Raw genomic sequence first — 16,514 nt, forward strand, 5'->3', positions numbered from 1 at the left:
ACTTCTGGACCACCAGGGATTTTGAGCCCTTTATGTATTCTGGGTATAAGTCCCTATGAGATATGTAACTTGTCAGTATTCTTTTCTGTGAGATTTTTTACTTGATGGTATCATTTGCAGGATGAAAGTTTTTAGATTTGGAAAATTCCAGTTTATTATTTCTTTGGTTGCCTCTGCTTTTGGTGGTGTATCTAAGAAAACATTATTCAACACTAAGTCATGAAGAATTTGCTCCAGTTTCATTCTAAGAGTTTTACAGTGTTAGTTCTTACATTTAAGTATATGATCTGTTTGGGTTACTTTTATATGTCATATGAGTAATGTGTCCAACTTAATTTTTTGCATGTAGAGAAGAATTTTTAAGGTATCAATTTTGTAGAACTGTTTCTGTTTATGTCAGTTTTTTAGTGTTCCTCTGGCAATTTCAATATATTTCCTTACCTTTTAATAGTCTTTATTTTAAAAATATTTATTTGGCCCTGTCAGATCTCAGTTGCATTATGTGGAATCTTTCATTGTGGCGTGCAGGTGCTAGAGTGCGGGCTCAGTAGTTGCAGTGCTTGGGTTTAATTGCTCCGTGGCATTTGGGATCTTACTTCCCCCATCAGAGGTGGAACCCATGTCCCCTGCATTGCATGGCAGATTCTTTTTTTTTTAAATTTATTTTTAATTGAAGAATAATTGTGTTACAGGATTGTGTTGGTTTCTGAGGTACATCAGCATGGATAAGCCATAGGTATACATATGTCCCCTCCCTCTTGAACGTCCCTGCCACCCCATCCCACCCCTTTAGGTTGTCACAGAGCTCTGGTTTGAGTTCCTCGAGTTATCCAGCAAATTCCCACTGGCTATCTGTTTTGCATATATTAGTGTGCGTGTTTTCATGCTACTCTCTCCATTCATTCCACCCTCTCCTACCCCATCCCTGCCCCATGGCCACACGTCTGTTCTCTATGTCTGCATCTCCATTGCTGCACTGTAGAAAGGTTCATCAGTACCATGTTCTAGATTCCATATGTATGTGTTAATATCTTTCTGACTGACTTCATTCTGTATGTAGAAGGTAGATTCTTAACCACTGGACCACCAGGGAAGTCCCCAGTTTATTTAGTGTATGCACTTTTAGTTAGTATTGTATCACTTTTTGTAAAGCTTAGAAATCTTATATAACTAGAGATTCTTTTACATCACATCACCTCTGTTCATTATCACTTACACTGTTGTTGTATGTATTAGATCTGCTTGTTACAAACCACAGAAGACAGTATTACAATTTTTGCTTTCAATAATATGTACTTTTAAGAATTTAAGATCTAAAAGTCTGTTTTATTTACCCAACTGTTTATCATTTATGATGCTCTTCTTTGCCTCCTGAAGATGTATGTTTTTCACCTAGTACCATTTCCCTTCCTTCTGAAGAATTTCTTTTAGCCTTTATTGTAGTCCATATTCTCATGGTGAATTCTGTTTGTTCTTTCTTACCTAAAAATATCTATTTCACCTTCATTTTGGAGGATATCTTAGTTAGAATTCTGGATTAACAGTTCTTTTTCTTCAAGCATTTTGATGATGTCTGTCTTACTATTTTGGATTCCATTCATGATGAGAGATCACCTATTACTTCAGTTATGGTTCCCCTGTGTTTGACGTGTCATTTTCTCTTGGATGCTTCTTTAAGACTTTTGCTTGCTTTTCAGCAAGCCATTTTGCTTGTTTGGGGTTCACTGTGCTTCTTGAATCCATAAATTTGTCTTCTAATAGAGGAAATTTTCATCCATTATTTTTCACACTTTTCTTTGCTGCCATATTCTCATATTTGTACACCTCCCATCCTGCCGCCTCCCGGTTCCAGGCCTTCAATTATACATATTCAGTTCAGTTCAGACACTCAGTCTTTGCAACCCCATGGACTGCAGCACGCCAGGTTTCCCTGTCCATCACCAACTCCCGGAGCTTGCTCAAACTACACGTGCATTGAGTCGGTGATGCCATGCAACCATCTCATCCTCTGTCATCCCCTTCTCCTCCTGCCTTCAATCTTTCCCAGCATCAGGGTCTTTTCCAACGAGTCCGTTCTTCATATCAGGTAGCCAAAGTTTTGAAGCTTCAGCATCAGTCCTTCCAGTGAATATTCAGGCCTGATTTCCTTTAGGATTGACTGGTTTGATCCTTTTGCAGTCCCAGGGACTCTCAGGAGTCTTCTCCAACACCACAGTTCAAAAGCATCAATGGTGCTCAGCTTTCTTTATAGTCCAACTCTCACATCCATACATGACTACTGGAAAAACCATAGCTTTGACTATGTGGACCTTTGTCGGCAAAGTAATGTGTCTGCTTTTTAATGTGCTGTCTAGGTTTGTCATAGCTTTTCTTCCAAGGAGCAAGCGTCTTTTATAATTTCATGGCTGTAGTCAACATCTGCAGTGATTTTGGAGCCTCCCAAAATAAAGTCTGTCACTGTTTCCATTGTTTCCTCATTTATTTGTCATGAAGTGATGGGACCAGATGCCATGATCTTAGTTTTCTGAATGTTGAGTTTTGAGCCAACTTTTTCACTCTCCTGTTTTACTTTTACCGAGAGACTCTTTTAGTTGTTCTTCGCTTTCTGCCATGTGTATGTGGTCTGCGTATCTGAGGTTATTGATATTTCTCCCGGCAATCTTAACTCCAGCTTTTGCCTCATCCAGCCCAGCGTTTCTCATGATGTACTCTGCATATAAGTACAGCCTTGACGTACTCCTTTCCCAATTTGGAACCAGTCTGTTGTTCCATGTCCAGTTCTAACTGTTGTTTTTTGACCTGCATACAGATTTCTCAGGAGGCAGGTCAGGTGGTCTGGAATCCCATCTCTTGAAGAATTTTCCACAGTTTGTTGTGATCCACACAGTCAGTGGCTTTGGCATAGTCAATAAAGCAGAAGTATATGTTTTTCTGGAACTCTCTTGCTTTTTCTATGATCCCGTTTGATCATAGAAACTGCCATAGTTGGCAGTTTGATTGCTGGTTCCTCTGCCTTTTCTAAAACCAGCTTGAACATCAGGAAGTTCACAGTTCATGTACTGCTAAAGCCCAGCTTGGAGAATTTTGAGCATTACTTGACTAGCATGTGAGATGAGTGAAATTGTGCAGTCGTTTGAACATCTTTGGCATTGCCTTTCTTTGGGTTGGGAATGAAAACTGACTTTTCTGAGTCTTGTGGCCACTGCTGAGTTTACCAAATTTGCTGGCATATTGAGTGCAGCACTTTGACAGATTCATCTTTTAGGATTTGAAATAGCTCAACTGGAATTCCGTCACCTCCACTAACTTTGTTCATAGTGATGCTTCCTAAGGCCCGCTTTACTTCACATTCCAGGATGTCTGGCTCTAGGTAAGTGATCATACCATCATGGTTATCTGGGTCATGAAGATCAGTTTTGCATAGTTCTTCTGTGTATTCTGGCCACCTCTTCTTAATATCTACTGCTTCTGTTATGTCCGTATCATTTCTGTCTTTTATTGTGGCCATCTTTGCATGAAATGTTCCCTTGGTATTATACATGTTAGGCTTCTTGATACTGTTCATTAGGTCCCCGAGGCTCTTCATTTTTTCACTATTTTCTCTTTTTCAGATAGATTCTATCTATTGATAAAGTAACTTCAAGTTCTTTGATTCTTGCCTTTGTCATCTTGATTCTGCTCATAAGCCCATCTAATGAATTTTTCACTTCATGTTTTGTATTTTTAAGTTTCAGAATTTCTATTTAATTCAGTAGTTGTTTTTTTTCTGTTGAGATCTCATGTTTCGTTTCCTCTAGGTATATTTTCACTTACCTCATAGAACTTAGTTATACTAACTATTACTGTAAAGCCTGATTCCAATGGCTAGGTCATTTTAGGATTGACTTTCATTGATTGCCTTTTATCTTGAGTATGATCAACCAGTTTTCTGATTCTTCATAGATTAGGTAATTTGAATTGTTTGCTAGACATTGTGAATATTTGTGGGAAGTCTGGATTCTATTCAATCATTTTGAAGAAATTGATACTGTTTTTATCAGGCACTTGAGTTGGTTGGACTTAAGCTGCCCACTACATGTTTTGAACAATTGCTTGAATCTTATTTCTTTTTTTCCTTAACTGGACTCTAGCCTGCCCTTTACATGGAGTGGTTCGTCCAAGGTCACTGGGAGATTTGGGCAGATTCTACACATAAATATTCAGGGGCTCCGCTCCTGGTTCTCTCCTCTTCTGGATTCAGACGTCACTTTCCTGAACTTGTGGTTCTTCAGATAGTAAGACTGCAGGAGCCGCTACAGGCTGAGTGTGGCTCGTCTTCAGACTAAAGTCCCAGAAAAGTGGGAACTCTCTTTTACTGGTCCCTTCCAAGTTTTGACCTCTGGTGGGAAACCAGCATCTGGCTGCTTATCCTGTGTAAGGGTTTGTCTCTTATAAGCTTACTTGGGCATTTTAGAAGTAGAAATTTATTTTATCATGGATTTAAAAACATTTGGTATCTTTCAGTTTATTGCAGTTTTTATCTCTTTTAGCATTAAGTGATTTCATCTTTGGCCAGCAGAAGCCTCCTTAGGTTGCTTCAGGTAGGCTCTTTCGACAGGACTAAAGCAATCTTTTACAGCTTCCTTGCTATTTAATAGAACATTGTATTTAGGGCATACTTGACCTAGACTTGGAACCATCCACTTCTCTCAGGAGTCCTGGTTGCTTCAGGAAATGCTATTTGGAGACCCCAGCCTGGTGGGTAGGGGTGTTTATTTCTACTTTGGTAGTCATGAATCTTTCTAAAGCACAAGAAAATAGGTTAATTTATATTTATTTTTTATCTTTTGCTTAAAAGAAGAAATAATGATGGCAAATGTTTTATCCAACAAAAAATTTTTCATGCCATAATTATATCTTTCATATAATACGAGAAAGATCAAACTTAAAACTTGAATTTATCCTTCTTATTTAGCCTATACTTTTTTTTGGTTGCAGTTATAGTCTTAACTGCTTTTTGTATATATAATGAATGGTGTTCACAATCTGTGTAAACCAGTATAGCTGAATGGATAGTTATAGTTACAGCTTCCTAAAAGTCAGTATTTTGGGTGAACTTGATTTAGTGAAGTATAGTGAGTTTTATACTTTGGGAAAAAAGCTAATTTAAAGTAGAAAAAGTATTTGGATTGATGCCTACGTTATAAAGATGGAAAATAGTTGTATGCTTTCTTACTACACTACATGAAGTAAAATAGAAACAACCATCTTGTATAATTTCTGTGTTTGGACCATTTCAATTAAAACGTTCTCCTCCCTCACCCCCCCTTGGTAAAATGTGAGATTGTGGAATCCAAAAAATATTTTAACAGTACCTCTCACTAAATAAGAATACATCTGTGGAATTCTAGTAGTAGCATGTATAGCTGTAGCCTACTGTGTGAAACTTTTCAGGTTGGATTGGTTTACTGTAGGGTCTAGAATTTCTGTTGTCCTGAATCTGATCCTTTTTTCTTGGATTTAGGGTGCAGCCTCTAACTATAACTTAATCTTCTTTTCTTTTCTCATTATCATTTTTTCTCTCAAGTCTATGATATCTGTTTTTACCTTTTTGGGGAAGACATAGTAATAATATTTTATTTATTAGCATGTAGTTTTCTCTTGGAGTTTTCTTCTCTGCATTTTGTGTTTTTTTTTTTGGCCACTCCCTGGGGCATTTGGGACCTTAGTTTCCTAGCCAAGGATTGAACTGTGTCCCCTGAATTATAGGTGGAGTCTTAACCACTGGACTGCCGGGGAGGTCATTTTCTCTGCATTTTTAAACTCACTTAAAGTCTTTGTGAATATAGCATTAGCTTCCTCATTGTTATACAGTTAAAATAAAAATTTTATAGTTATAGACAGCCATATAAAGTATTTTTGTGCATATACATTTTCATGTCTTGAGATTAAAGCATATAAATATAAAGATCATTAAGATGTGGTACTTAATGATTGCTATTTTTATTATATTTCCTTTGACTTTCTAGAAGTGAATTAATTGAATCTATTTTTCTTGAAGCATATCACTAAATTGTTCCCCTAAAGAATTAGATTATAGTGCCATCAATGGTATATGAAAATAAATATTCACTGCACTTTGAACACTAGGGATTATTTTTTAAGAAAAGATTTACTAACTTAGTGGGCAAAAATGCCTATTCTATGTGACTTTTATATTCATATTTATTTGCATATAAATGAGGCTAAATGGTTTTTCATAAATTAGCTACATCTACTTTTTATTAGATTGAAGTATAGTCAATTTACAAAGTGTTAGTTTCAAGTGTATATAGCAAGATGATTGAGTTAGGCTCACACATACGTATGCGTATGTGTGTGGTCTTTTTCAGATTCTTTTCCATTATAGATTATTGCAGGGTGTTGAGTAATAGGTCCCTGTGCTATACAGTAGGTCCTTTTTGTTTGCCTGTTTTATATATAGTGGTATGTATATGTTAATCCCACAGTCCTAATTTATCCTCCTCACATCCTCTTTGGTAACTTAAGTTTTTTTCCTAAATGTTTGAGAGTCTATTTCTGTTTTGTAAATAAGTTCAGTTGTATCATTTTTTAAGATTTTACATATAAATGATCCCACATGATAATTGATTTTTGACGTTTGTCATTTAGTAGGATCATCTCTAGGATGACCATCCATGTTGCTGCAGATGGCATTATTTCATTCTTTTTAATGGCTAATATTTCATTGTATATATATGCACACATGCATGCACACACTCCTACATACACACATACCACATATTTTATATCCTTTTCTCTATTGATGGGCATTTAGGTTGCTTAGTGGAGGTGATGGAATTCCAGTTGAGCTATTTTAAATCCTGAAAGATGATACTGTGAAAGTGCTGCCCTCAATATGCCAGCAAATTTGGAAAACGCATCAGTGGCTACAGGATTGGAAAAGGTGTTTTCATTCTAATCCCAGAGAAAGGCAATGCCAAAGAATGCTCAGACTACCACACAATTGCACATCTCACGCGCAAGTAAAGTGATGCTTAAAATTCTCCAAGCCAGGCTTCAGCAATACGTGAACCGTGAACTTCCAGATGTTCAAGCTGGTTTTAGAAAAGGCAGAGGAACCAGAGATCAAATTGCCAACATCCGCTCCATCATCGAAAAAGCAAGAGAGTTCCAGAAAAACATCTACTTCTGCTTTATTGATTATGCCAAGGCTTTTGACTTTGTTGATCACAATAAACTGTGGAAAATTCTGAAAGAGATTGGAATACCAAACCACCTGACCTGCCTCCTGAGAAATCTGTATGCAGGTCAGGAACAACAGTTACAACTGGACATGGAACAACAGACTGGTTCCAAACAGGAAAAGAAGTACGTCAAGGCTGTATATTTTCACCCTACTTATTTAACTTATATGCAGAGTACATCATGAGAAACGCTGGGCTGGATGAAGCACAAGCTGGAATCAAGATTGCTGGGAGAAATATCAATAACCTCAGATATGCAGATGACACCACCCTTATGGCAGAAAGTGAAGAAGAAGTAAAGAGCCTCTTGATGAAAGTGAAAGAGGAGAGTGAAAAAGTTGGCTTAAAGCTCAACATTCAGAAAACTAAGATCATGGCATCTGGTCCCATCACTTCATGACAAATAGATGGGGAAACAGTGGCTGACTTTATTTTTCTGGGCTCCAAAATCACTGCAGATGGTGATTGCAGCCATGAAATTAAAAGACGCTTACTCCTTGGAAGGAAAGTTATGATCAACCTAGACAGCATATTAAAAAGCAGAGGCATGCATTGTTACAAGCACATACGGCCGGACAGCAAACATGGAACAGATCATGAAGGCTCAAGCCCTGAGAGACAACTCAAGGATGGTCTACATGGCAGCCAGGAAACACCTGGAGATCAACCCTCACCACTCCATCATCGAGACCTTGAGGCCAAAGGCATAGGCTGAGAAGAATGACAAGTCTGTGAAGGATCTGGTCATCCTGCTGTATGACACAGCTCTCCTGTCTTCTGGCTTCAGTCTGGAGGATCCCCAGACACACACCAACAGGATCTGCAGGATGATCAAACTTGGTCTCGGTATTGACGAGGATGACCCCACTGCTGATGACAGTGGTGCTGCAGTCACTGAGGAAATGCCTCCCCTGGAAGGAGATGATGACACGTCCCGAGTGGAAGAAGTAGACTAAGCGCTGCCTGAGGATCGCTTGGCTATGTGTTCAGCACTCTGTCTCCATTCCCTCTAATATGTTTTCAAGTATTTCTTTTTTTTGGTTAACATTTAAAAATCTGTATGGCATGGTAACTACATAAGGGGAGGATAAGATTTCTTTATACTAAGTGTGATACTGTGATACTTTTAGCACTAAAACAGAGCTAGTTGTTTTTTCCTAGTTTCATGTTGGCTTATTTTAACAGATGGAAGTAGTTATGTTTGTTGTAAGGTGTGTATGTAACCTGTGTTAACTTTGTGGTCTGAAGTGTTTAGCTATCAAGCGGATTCTTTAGTAGACCAAAATTTTCTGTCACTGAAGTGTTCTGAAGTATATACTGTGATGTTTAAAAGAAACACTTGTTAAAGCAAGTTTTCATCTTCTGGGATATACTTTTTAAAACTTCCATCCCCTGTAGTTACGACTGCATGTGCCAGGCCTCTAGAAGTTAGTGCGTTAAGCTGAACCAACTTGATTAGAGTCGCTGTCCATACATAGGGCTTGTTTTCCAAAGAAAAATATTGTTTAGAGTAGCAAAATTATAAGCCTGCCCAGGCATATTGTAAAGCTGCTGGAAAAGTAACTTGGAGCAAGTTTTGTGAATGGAAATGTAGTGCTCAAGTCACATTCTGCTTTAAAAAGTTGTAACAAATACAGATGAATTAAAAATAAAAAATAAAAAAAATAAAAAGCAGAGACATTACTTTGCCGACAAAGGTCCATATTGTCAAAGCTGTGGTTTTTCCAGTGGTCATGTATGGATGTGAGAGTTGAACCATAAAGAAAGCTGAGCATCAAAGAATTGATGCTTTTGAACTGTGGTGTTGGGGAAGACTCTTGAGAGTCCCTTGGACTGCGAGGAGATCCAACCAGTCCATCCCGAAGGAGATCAGTCCTGGGTGTTCATTGTAAGGACTGATGTTGAAGCTGAAACTCCAATACTTTGCCCACCTGATGCGAAGAGCTGACTAATTTGAAAAGACCCTGATGCTGGGAAAGATAGAGGGCAGGAGGAGAAGGGGATGACAGAGGATGAGATGGTTGGATGACATCACTGACTCAATGGACATGGCATTGGCTGGACTCTGGGAGTTGGTGATGGACAGGGAGGCCTGGCGTGCTGCGATTCATGGGATCCCAAAGAGTTGGACACTACGGAGTGACTGAACTGAACTGAACTGATACCTTGGCTGTTGTAAATAGTATTGCTATTAGTATTGCATTGGGGTGCATGTATCTTGTTGAGTTTTTTTCTCTGGATACACGCCCAGCCAGTAGTGGGATTCCTGGGTCATTTGGTAGCTCTGTTTTTAGTTTTTTGGGAACCTCTGTTCTGTTTTCCATAGTGGCTACAACAGTTTACATTCCTACTAGCAATGTAGGAGGGTTCCTTTTACTTCATACCCTCTCCGGCCTGTATTATTTGTAGGCTTAAAAAACAAAACAACTTCCCTGGTGGCTCAGAGGTTAAAGCGTCTGCGTGCAATGCGGGAGGCCTGGGTTTGATCCCTGGGTCGGGGATCTCGGGAAGATCCCCTGGAGAAAGGAAATGGCAACCCACTCCAGTATTCTTGCCTGGAGAATCCCATGGACGGAGGAGCCTGGTGGGCTACAGTCCACGGGGTGGCAAAGAGTCGGACACGACTGAGCGACTACACTTCACTTTCTAGTTGTGATGTGAGGGCTTCTCATTGCAGTGGCTTCTCTTGTCACATAGCACAGACTCTAGGCTGCATGGGCTTCAGTGGTTGTGGTGCCTGGGCCTAGTTGCTACATGGCAGTGGAATCTTGCCAGACCAGGGATTGAACCTGTGTCCCCTGCATTGGCAGGCAGATTCTCAATCACTGGACCACCAGGGAAGTCCTGTAGACTTTTTAATGATGGCTGTTCTTACTGCTGTGAAGCAATACCTCATTGTAATTTTTATTTGCATTTCTCTGATAATTAGCAATATCGAGCACCCTTTCCTGTGCCACGTTGCCAGGGATTGAACTGGGAGCCTCGGCACTGAAAGTGGAGTCCTGATCACAGCCCGTCAGTGTTTCCTTATTGCTTTTCTCTCTGGATATCTGTCCATTGATGAAGTGGAGACTTGATGTCCCCTACCATTATTGTATTACTGTCAGTTTCTCTTTTTTTGTCTGTTAATATTTACCTTATGTATTCAAATGTTCTGGTGTTGGTTGCGTATACATTTACAGTTGTTTCATCTTCTTGGATTGATTCTGTGATCATTATGTAATGTTCTTTGTCTCTTGTGACAGTCTTTATAGTCTGTTTTGTCTGGTACAAGCAGACTGACTTGTACCTGACTTACTTTTGATTTTTCCATTTGCAGGAATACCTTTTTCCACCCTTTTATTTTGTCTGTGTGATACAAGCATAACTACTCTGACTTACTTTTGGTTTTTGCATTTGCATGGAATAATACCTTTTTCCACCCTCTCATTTTGTCTGTGTGTGATACAAGCATTGCTACTCTGACTTTTGGTTTTTCTATTTGCTTAGAATACCTTTTTCCACCCTCTCGCTTTGTCTGTGTGTGTCTCTATATCTGAAGTGAGTCTCTTGTAGGCAGCATGTATGTGGGTCTTGTTTCTATATCCAGCCTGCTTTGTGGCTGGAGCATTTAGTCTGTTTACATTTAAGGTAATTATTGATATATGAGTTCTTATTGCCATTTTATTAATTGTTTTGGATTTGTTTTGTAGGTCTTTTTCCCCCCATTATTCTTCTTTTGTTTTCTTGTGATTTGATGGCCTTTTTGGGTTTCGTTTCTGGACTTCCGTGGTGTCTCAGATGTTGAAGAGTCTGCCTGCAATATGGGAGACCTGGGTTTGATCCCTGGGTTGGGAAGATCACCTGGAGAAGGAAATGGCAACCCTCTCCAGTATTCTTGCCTGGCAAATCCCACGGACAGAGGAACCTGGCAGGCTACAGTCAGTGGGGTCGCAGAGTTGGACACGACTGAGTGACTCATACTTCCATACTTTCATACTTTGGGTTATGTTTGGATTCCCTTTTCTTATTTATGTGTGTTATCTATTACACATTTTTGGTTTGCAGTTACTGTGAGATTTTGGTATAGTGCTCTGTATATATATATAGGATTGTTTTAAGTTGCTGACCTCTAAATTTCAAGTGCATTTTAAAAAACCTGCTTTTGTATTCTCCTCCCCTCATGATGACTGTTTTTGATATAATTTGCATCTAATTGTTTTGTATATGCCTTAACTGCTTCTGGTGGATGTAGATGATTTTACTACTTTGGTGTTCATCCTCCCTAACCAGCTTATTGTGTACTTATATACTGTTTTATCTTAACTTCCTGCTCTTTATTTTCCTTTGTAGCTCATTTATATTACGGTATTATATGCTTCAAACTGATAGCTTATGGTGAACGGTGTTGGATTGGTCATCTCTGGAGAAGAAAATTTAGCTTCAGGATCAGGGACCAGGCTTGACCACTCAGGGCTCTTGTGTGGCAGAAGTTTTATTACAGTGTAAAAAGGACAGAGAAGGCTTCTGACATAGACATTAGAAGGGGGTGGAGAGTGCCCTCCTCCTTGTCTTAGCAAGGGAGCTAGATACTTTTTCAGTTGGTTATTACAGTAAATCAAAGAATGTCTCAAGGTTGTAAAGGTGTTACCATACCCACTCCCACAATTTACATTTTAAGATAACAGGATTAGTCAGAAGGTTCTTAAGAAGGAAAAACATGTCCTCAAGCAGGATACTTTGTTGTTATATAATCCTTAGTACAGAGTTTAAGATGAGTTGTTTTGTTGTGTAATCATCAGCTCTGGCCTTAAAGGAAAAAAAACAAAAACAAAAATGTGACTAAGACTGAGGAATGTAGAGAAGTTTGTTCTTTTCTTCTCCTTGGCCCCAGACCCATTTCTACTCCTTGGGCACCCTGGACTTCTCATCAACCTACTTAAGAAGTGACTCTCAAAACCTCTTTGGAGAGTAAGGAAGGATACAGATAATAAATAGTTATATATGACTTTATCACTTATAGGAATATAGTCTTTATAGTAAGACAGTGCCGCTGAAAACTCTTTATTTTTATAATTATTTCAGTCCTCTTGTCAGTAGGGAAAAAAATGGTAATACTGGCTTGGTGTTTGTTTCTGGTTTTAAATGGTGGGAGTGGTAGAGAGAGGGATCCATAATAACTGCTGAGTGTCACTGTGCTGTGAATGAAAAGAATAATGGGAATAATTAGAGCAGTTCTTGCCTTCCAAAGGCAGGTCAGCACATATGAGATCATAATCTGCCTAAATAGAAATTATGAATTTGAGTTTGCCTCTTTATTTCAGGAGAAGCCAGATCCAACTGACTATGTAATAATCCTGGGTGATTCGACAGTAAAGGGATAGAGGCAAATATTAAAAATCGTGCCCAAATACTGTGTTCAGAGAACCTTTTTATTTCTATTAATACAACAAGAAGGAAAAAAGTCTTAACATTTTACTGTTCACTAAATTTTACTTTTTAAAAGTTCTTGTCTTGTACTCTGAGGATGATCACTTATCACAGAGAATTACTTGGTGAGGATCTTTCTGAAATATTCTTGGTGGCAACTAAGAGAAAATGCCACTGCCACATTTTGAATAGTTTTGAAGTTACAGGGAAGATGTTATACTTTGGTAATCTGAAAAATCTCTTTGTTTCCCCCCCTTTTAATAGAGATGTGAACTGTGTCCTCATAAGGATGGAGCTTTAAAAAGAACAGATAATGGCGGTAAGTGCAGAAAATTTTGAAAAAATTTTTCTTGAGAACCGGAGTGCAGATGTATTTTAAAATATTTGGTAATTCATTTATATCAAATAGTGATGGCCACTCAAATATTTTTTTATCAGTACTGGATGTAATTCATGAATTTTCTTTTAATTGAAGCACAATTTTTCTACTTTTTGGACAAACTTAGGTATATTTTGTTTTGTGTTTTTAGTGCAGGATGATCCATATACTTCTAATTAAAATCTTGGGGTTTTTATTTTTTTTTTTAATGGATGCAATTTCTTATATTAGAAATTACTGTTGGGAAAATAAGCCACTTTTTTTTCCTTGGTTAGAGATAAAAATCTGTTGTTTTAGATTCTTTTTTCCCTCTTTTGTGTATTGCTAGACAAATGATGTTTCTAATGAATGTTAATTTTGACACCCTGTGGATCTTCGTTGTTTGAATATAAAGAAATTTGATTTCTCTTAAATTTTGGTGTGGTTTCCTAAGGCCCCTTTTGTATTTCTAGTTTTCATTTCCATTTTTAGTTACCTTTCTCAAAGAAGTCCCATGTTTCTTTATAGCTCAGTACCATTCTTAAATGTGTAGGCATCCATTCATCTGTGGTATACTATGAAAATTAAGTAACTGATGAATCTCAAAAAAGTAGAGATTAAGCCACTGTTAGTATGTACTTCCATTTTGGGCAGCCAACTCTATAAAGTGTTTTTGGCATAGAATAGTGTCATGACACAAGTAAATAAAAGGAAAAAATAGTGTTTTTGGCTAGCAATATATCTATTTAAATTTAATGTTTAGACCATAAGTCACATTATCCAAAATTTTAAATATTAAAAACCCCCCTCCTACTTCTATTCACCATCTACACAGTTTCTCAGTAAACTTTCTGCCACCAACATAGTCTATTACTTTTTTGCATATACCAATAAATATGAGGAGACTTATTTTTGTAACTTTAATACAAATGGATTAATAGTATGCATACTCTCTTGCATCTTAAGTTTTTTCCCCCAAGCAATTTATCAGTATAGAGCTTTATTTATTACTGCATGTTATGGAATTAGTCACTTGTTGATGGACTTTCTAATCTTTTGTGTTTATGACTACTGCTTGTATATATGTCATTTTGCTTGTATGCAGTGACATCTGTAGGTTTTTATTAATTCTCAGATGTGGAACTGTTGGATGGAAGAGATTTTGCAGTTAATTTTGGTAGATATTCCCAAATCATTCCGTTTAGTGGTTGTACCAGTTTGTGTTCCCAGCAGTAATGAATGAAAACCTATTCTTCATGTCTTTGGTAATCCAGTAGGTGAAAGTATCTCAGAGCTTGTATTTTGCATTTCTCTTATTATGACTGAATCTGAGCATCTTTTCATGTTTTTAAGAGCAATTCATGTTGTCCGTTCTGTGATCTCTTCATATGCTTTTTCTATTTAGTCGTTGATCTTTTTCTTTTTGATTTGTTGGAGCTTTCATAGGAGCACTTCATATATTAGGCTTTTTTGATGATTCATTCTTGCTGTTACTCTTTGCTCTTGGGGTTTTTATCCATATAGAAGGTTTTGATTTTTATTTAGCTGAATTTATTAATCTTATGTGTCATGGCTTCTGATATTTTGAACCATTAGTTAAACAGTTTCCCTACTCCAAAGTTATATAGGGAATGCTTTCACATTTCCCTCTAAGTTTGTTTTTTGTTTGTTTTTGGCTGCAACGCACAGCATGTGGGATAGTTCTCTGACCAAGGACTGAATCTGTGCCTCTTGTAGTGGAAATGTGGAGTTCTAACCACTGGACCACCAGGGGAGTACCTTCTCTAGTATTTTTATGACTTCTTTTTTCTTTCTTTCCTTTTTTCTTTCAGTTCATTTTTCCTTATTGATTTGCAGTGCCATCTGTGTAATAGTCTAAATTTGGTGTGTATTTAAAAGATTCTAAATTCTGTTCCAAAATTATTTTGGAACGTGAAATGCGTTTTCCTGTAGAAATGCTAATTGTATTTGCAGAGTGGTTAGCAAAATCCCACAATGTGCCTGATGTATAGTATTGATGATACTGTTCTTTAATATCTAATACCCATTTTTCCAGGAGCCTGGTGAGCTACAGACCAAGGGGTCAGACACAACCTAGCAACTAACACCAGTTTTCATGCTGGAAAATTATGTTCCAAGTTTTAGTTTTCTTTCTCTAGTGATCATGATCAGGAATTTCTCACTTTTACTTTTGATTTTCTTCAGTGTCAACTACTCCATAGATCTTTGTTGAAGGTAAGTGTTTTAGCATAGATTGGTGTGTTGAAAGTGAGTTATAGGCAAAGGGAGAAGCAAATGATAAAGAGGCAGGTGTATCAGGGATTTGCATTGTAAAGTTTGAATGGTAGACCTTCTGAGAGGTGGAGCTTCTTTCCCCTTTCCCATGCTTGTCTTTTCCCTCCCTCCCTCCCCTCCTGCCTCCTCCCGCAGTCTTGACATGCCTTCCTTCCCTACCTTCTCCCTTTGCCTTTCTTCTCCCCCTCCCCCTTTTTCGTTCAAGACTTGGTTCTGATGATTCTCAGGAGCCATTGAAGCTGAGGAATAACATGAGTTTTCTATTTTAGAAAGATCACTCTGACAGCTTTATGAATGGGTTAGAAGGGTATGAGACCACACCAACTATAAAAAGGAAAAGTGTAGCTGGATCCTGTGTGCTTTTAACATACTTAAAATCAGTTACATAGGAAGAGAGAGAAAAAACAATTGTAGAGGTAATTCAGTCTGCCATTTTATTGACTGAACTCTAGCCAAACCTATATGGAAATCTCTTGTGATTGATTTTAAGGCTTTCCCAGCCATCATTGTCAAAGACAGGAAGTGTACAATTGAAGGGGCCAGGCAAGAGGCGGTGTCAGCTTCTCTATATTCTTGAAGAGGAAATTTTAAAATGAGTTGAGGGCTGTTGATAGATACTATCTGACAGAACAATTAGAAGAATTTGAATAAAGCAGCGTTGTATATTCATAACAATGTTCAGTAGCATGCACTTTCTCTGTTGGAGTTAAAAGCTGCTTTTCAAGGGTAGTTTTGATTATTCCTATTTTGTGTGAGTTGCTCAGTCATGTCTGACTCTTTGCCACCCCATGGCAAAGCCTACCAGGCTCCTTTGTTCACGGGATTTTCTGGGCAAGAATACCGGAGTGGGTTGCCGTTTCCTTCTCCAGGGGATCTTCCCAACCCAGGGGTCGAACCCGAGTCTCCCGCATTGCAGGCAGATTCTTTACCGTCTGAGTTTGTATTTTGAGGGCCTATAATTTATACTCTGATGTTGGAATCTACATTCCACAAAGATAGGACTTTGCTTTATTGCAGTAAATCCAAGGGAGAGATACTGAGAAACTGTTTGAGAGAAGTAGTGGGAGGGTTAAAAATGAGGGAATGGACATGAGAGATACTAAAGTGATAAATTTTTACAGATATATTAAAAATAGTTTTACTATGGAAAATTTTCAAGCATACATACAAGTAGAGAGGATCCCCACCTTGGTATCTAGCTTTAA

The 16,514-nt window shown here is 38.0% G+C and overlaps 1 protein-coding gene across 8 annotated transcripts in view; it reads left to right on the plus strand.

Moving 5' to 3' along the window:
• MLLT10 (MLLT10 histone lysine methyltransferase DOT1L cofactor) overlaps window positions 1–16,514 on the plus strand; it is a 224,178-nt gene that overhangs the window by 36,976 nt on the left and 170,688 nt on the right. For all 8 annotated transcript variants that reach the window (XR_006271725.1, XR_006271726.1, XM_043480223.1 and 5 more), the window contains exon 4: window positions 12,921–12,975. Coding sequence is in view for 6 of the 8 variants with exons in the window: in XM_043480223.1 (XP_043336158.1) it covers window positions 12,921–12,975 (55 nt within the window). In the remaining 2 variants the exon portion in view is untranslated. The remainder of the gene's footprint in view (window positions 1–12,920; window positions 12,976–16,514) is intronic.

The sequence above is a fragment of the Cervus canadensis genome, chromosome 10 (genome assembly GCF_019320065.1).
Source record: "Cervus canadensis isolate Bull #8, Minnesota chromosome 10, ASM1932006v1, whole genome shotgun sequence".
Lineage (NCBI taxonomy): Eukaryota > Metazoa > Chordata > Mammalia > Artiodactyla > Cervidae > Cervus > Cervus canadensis.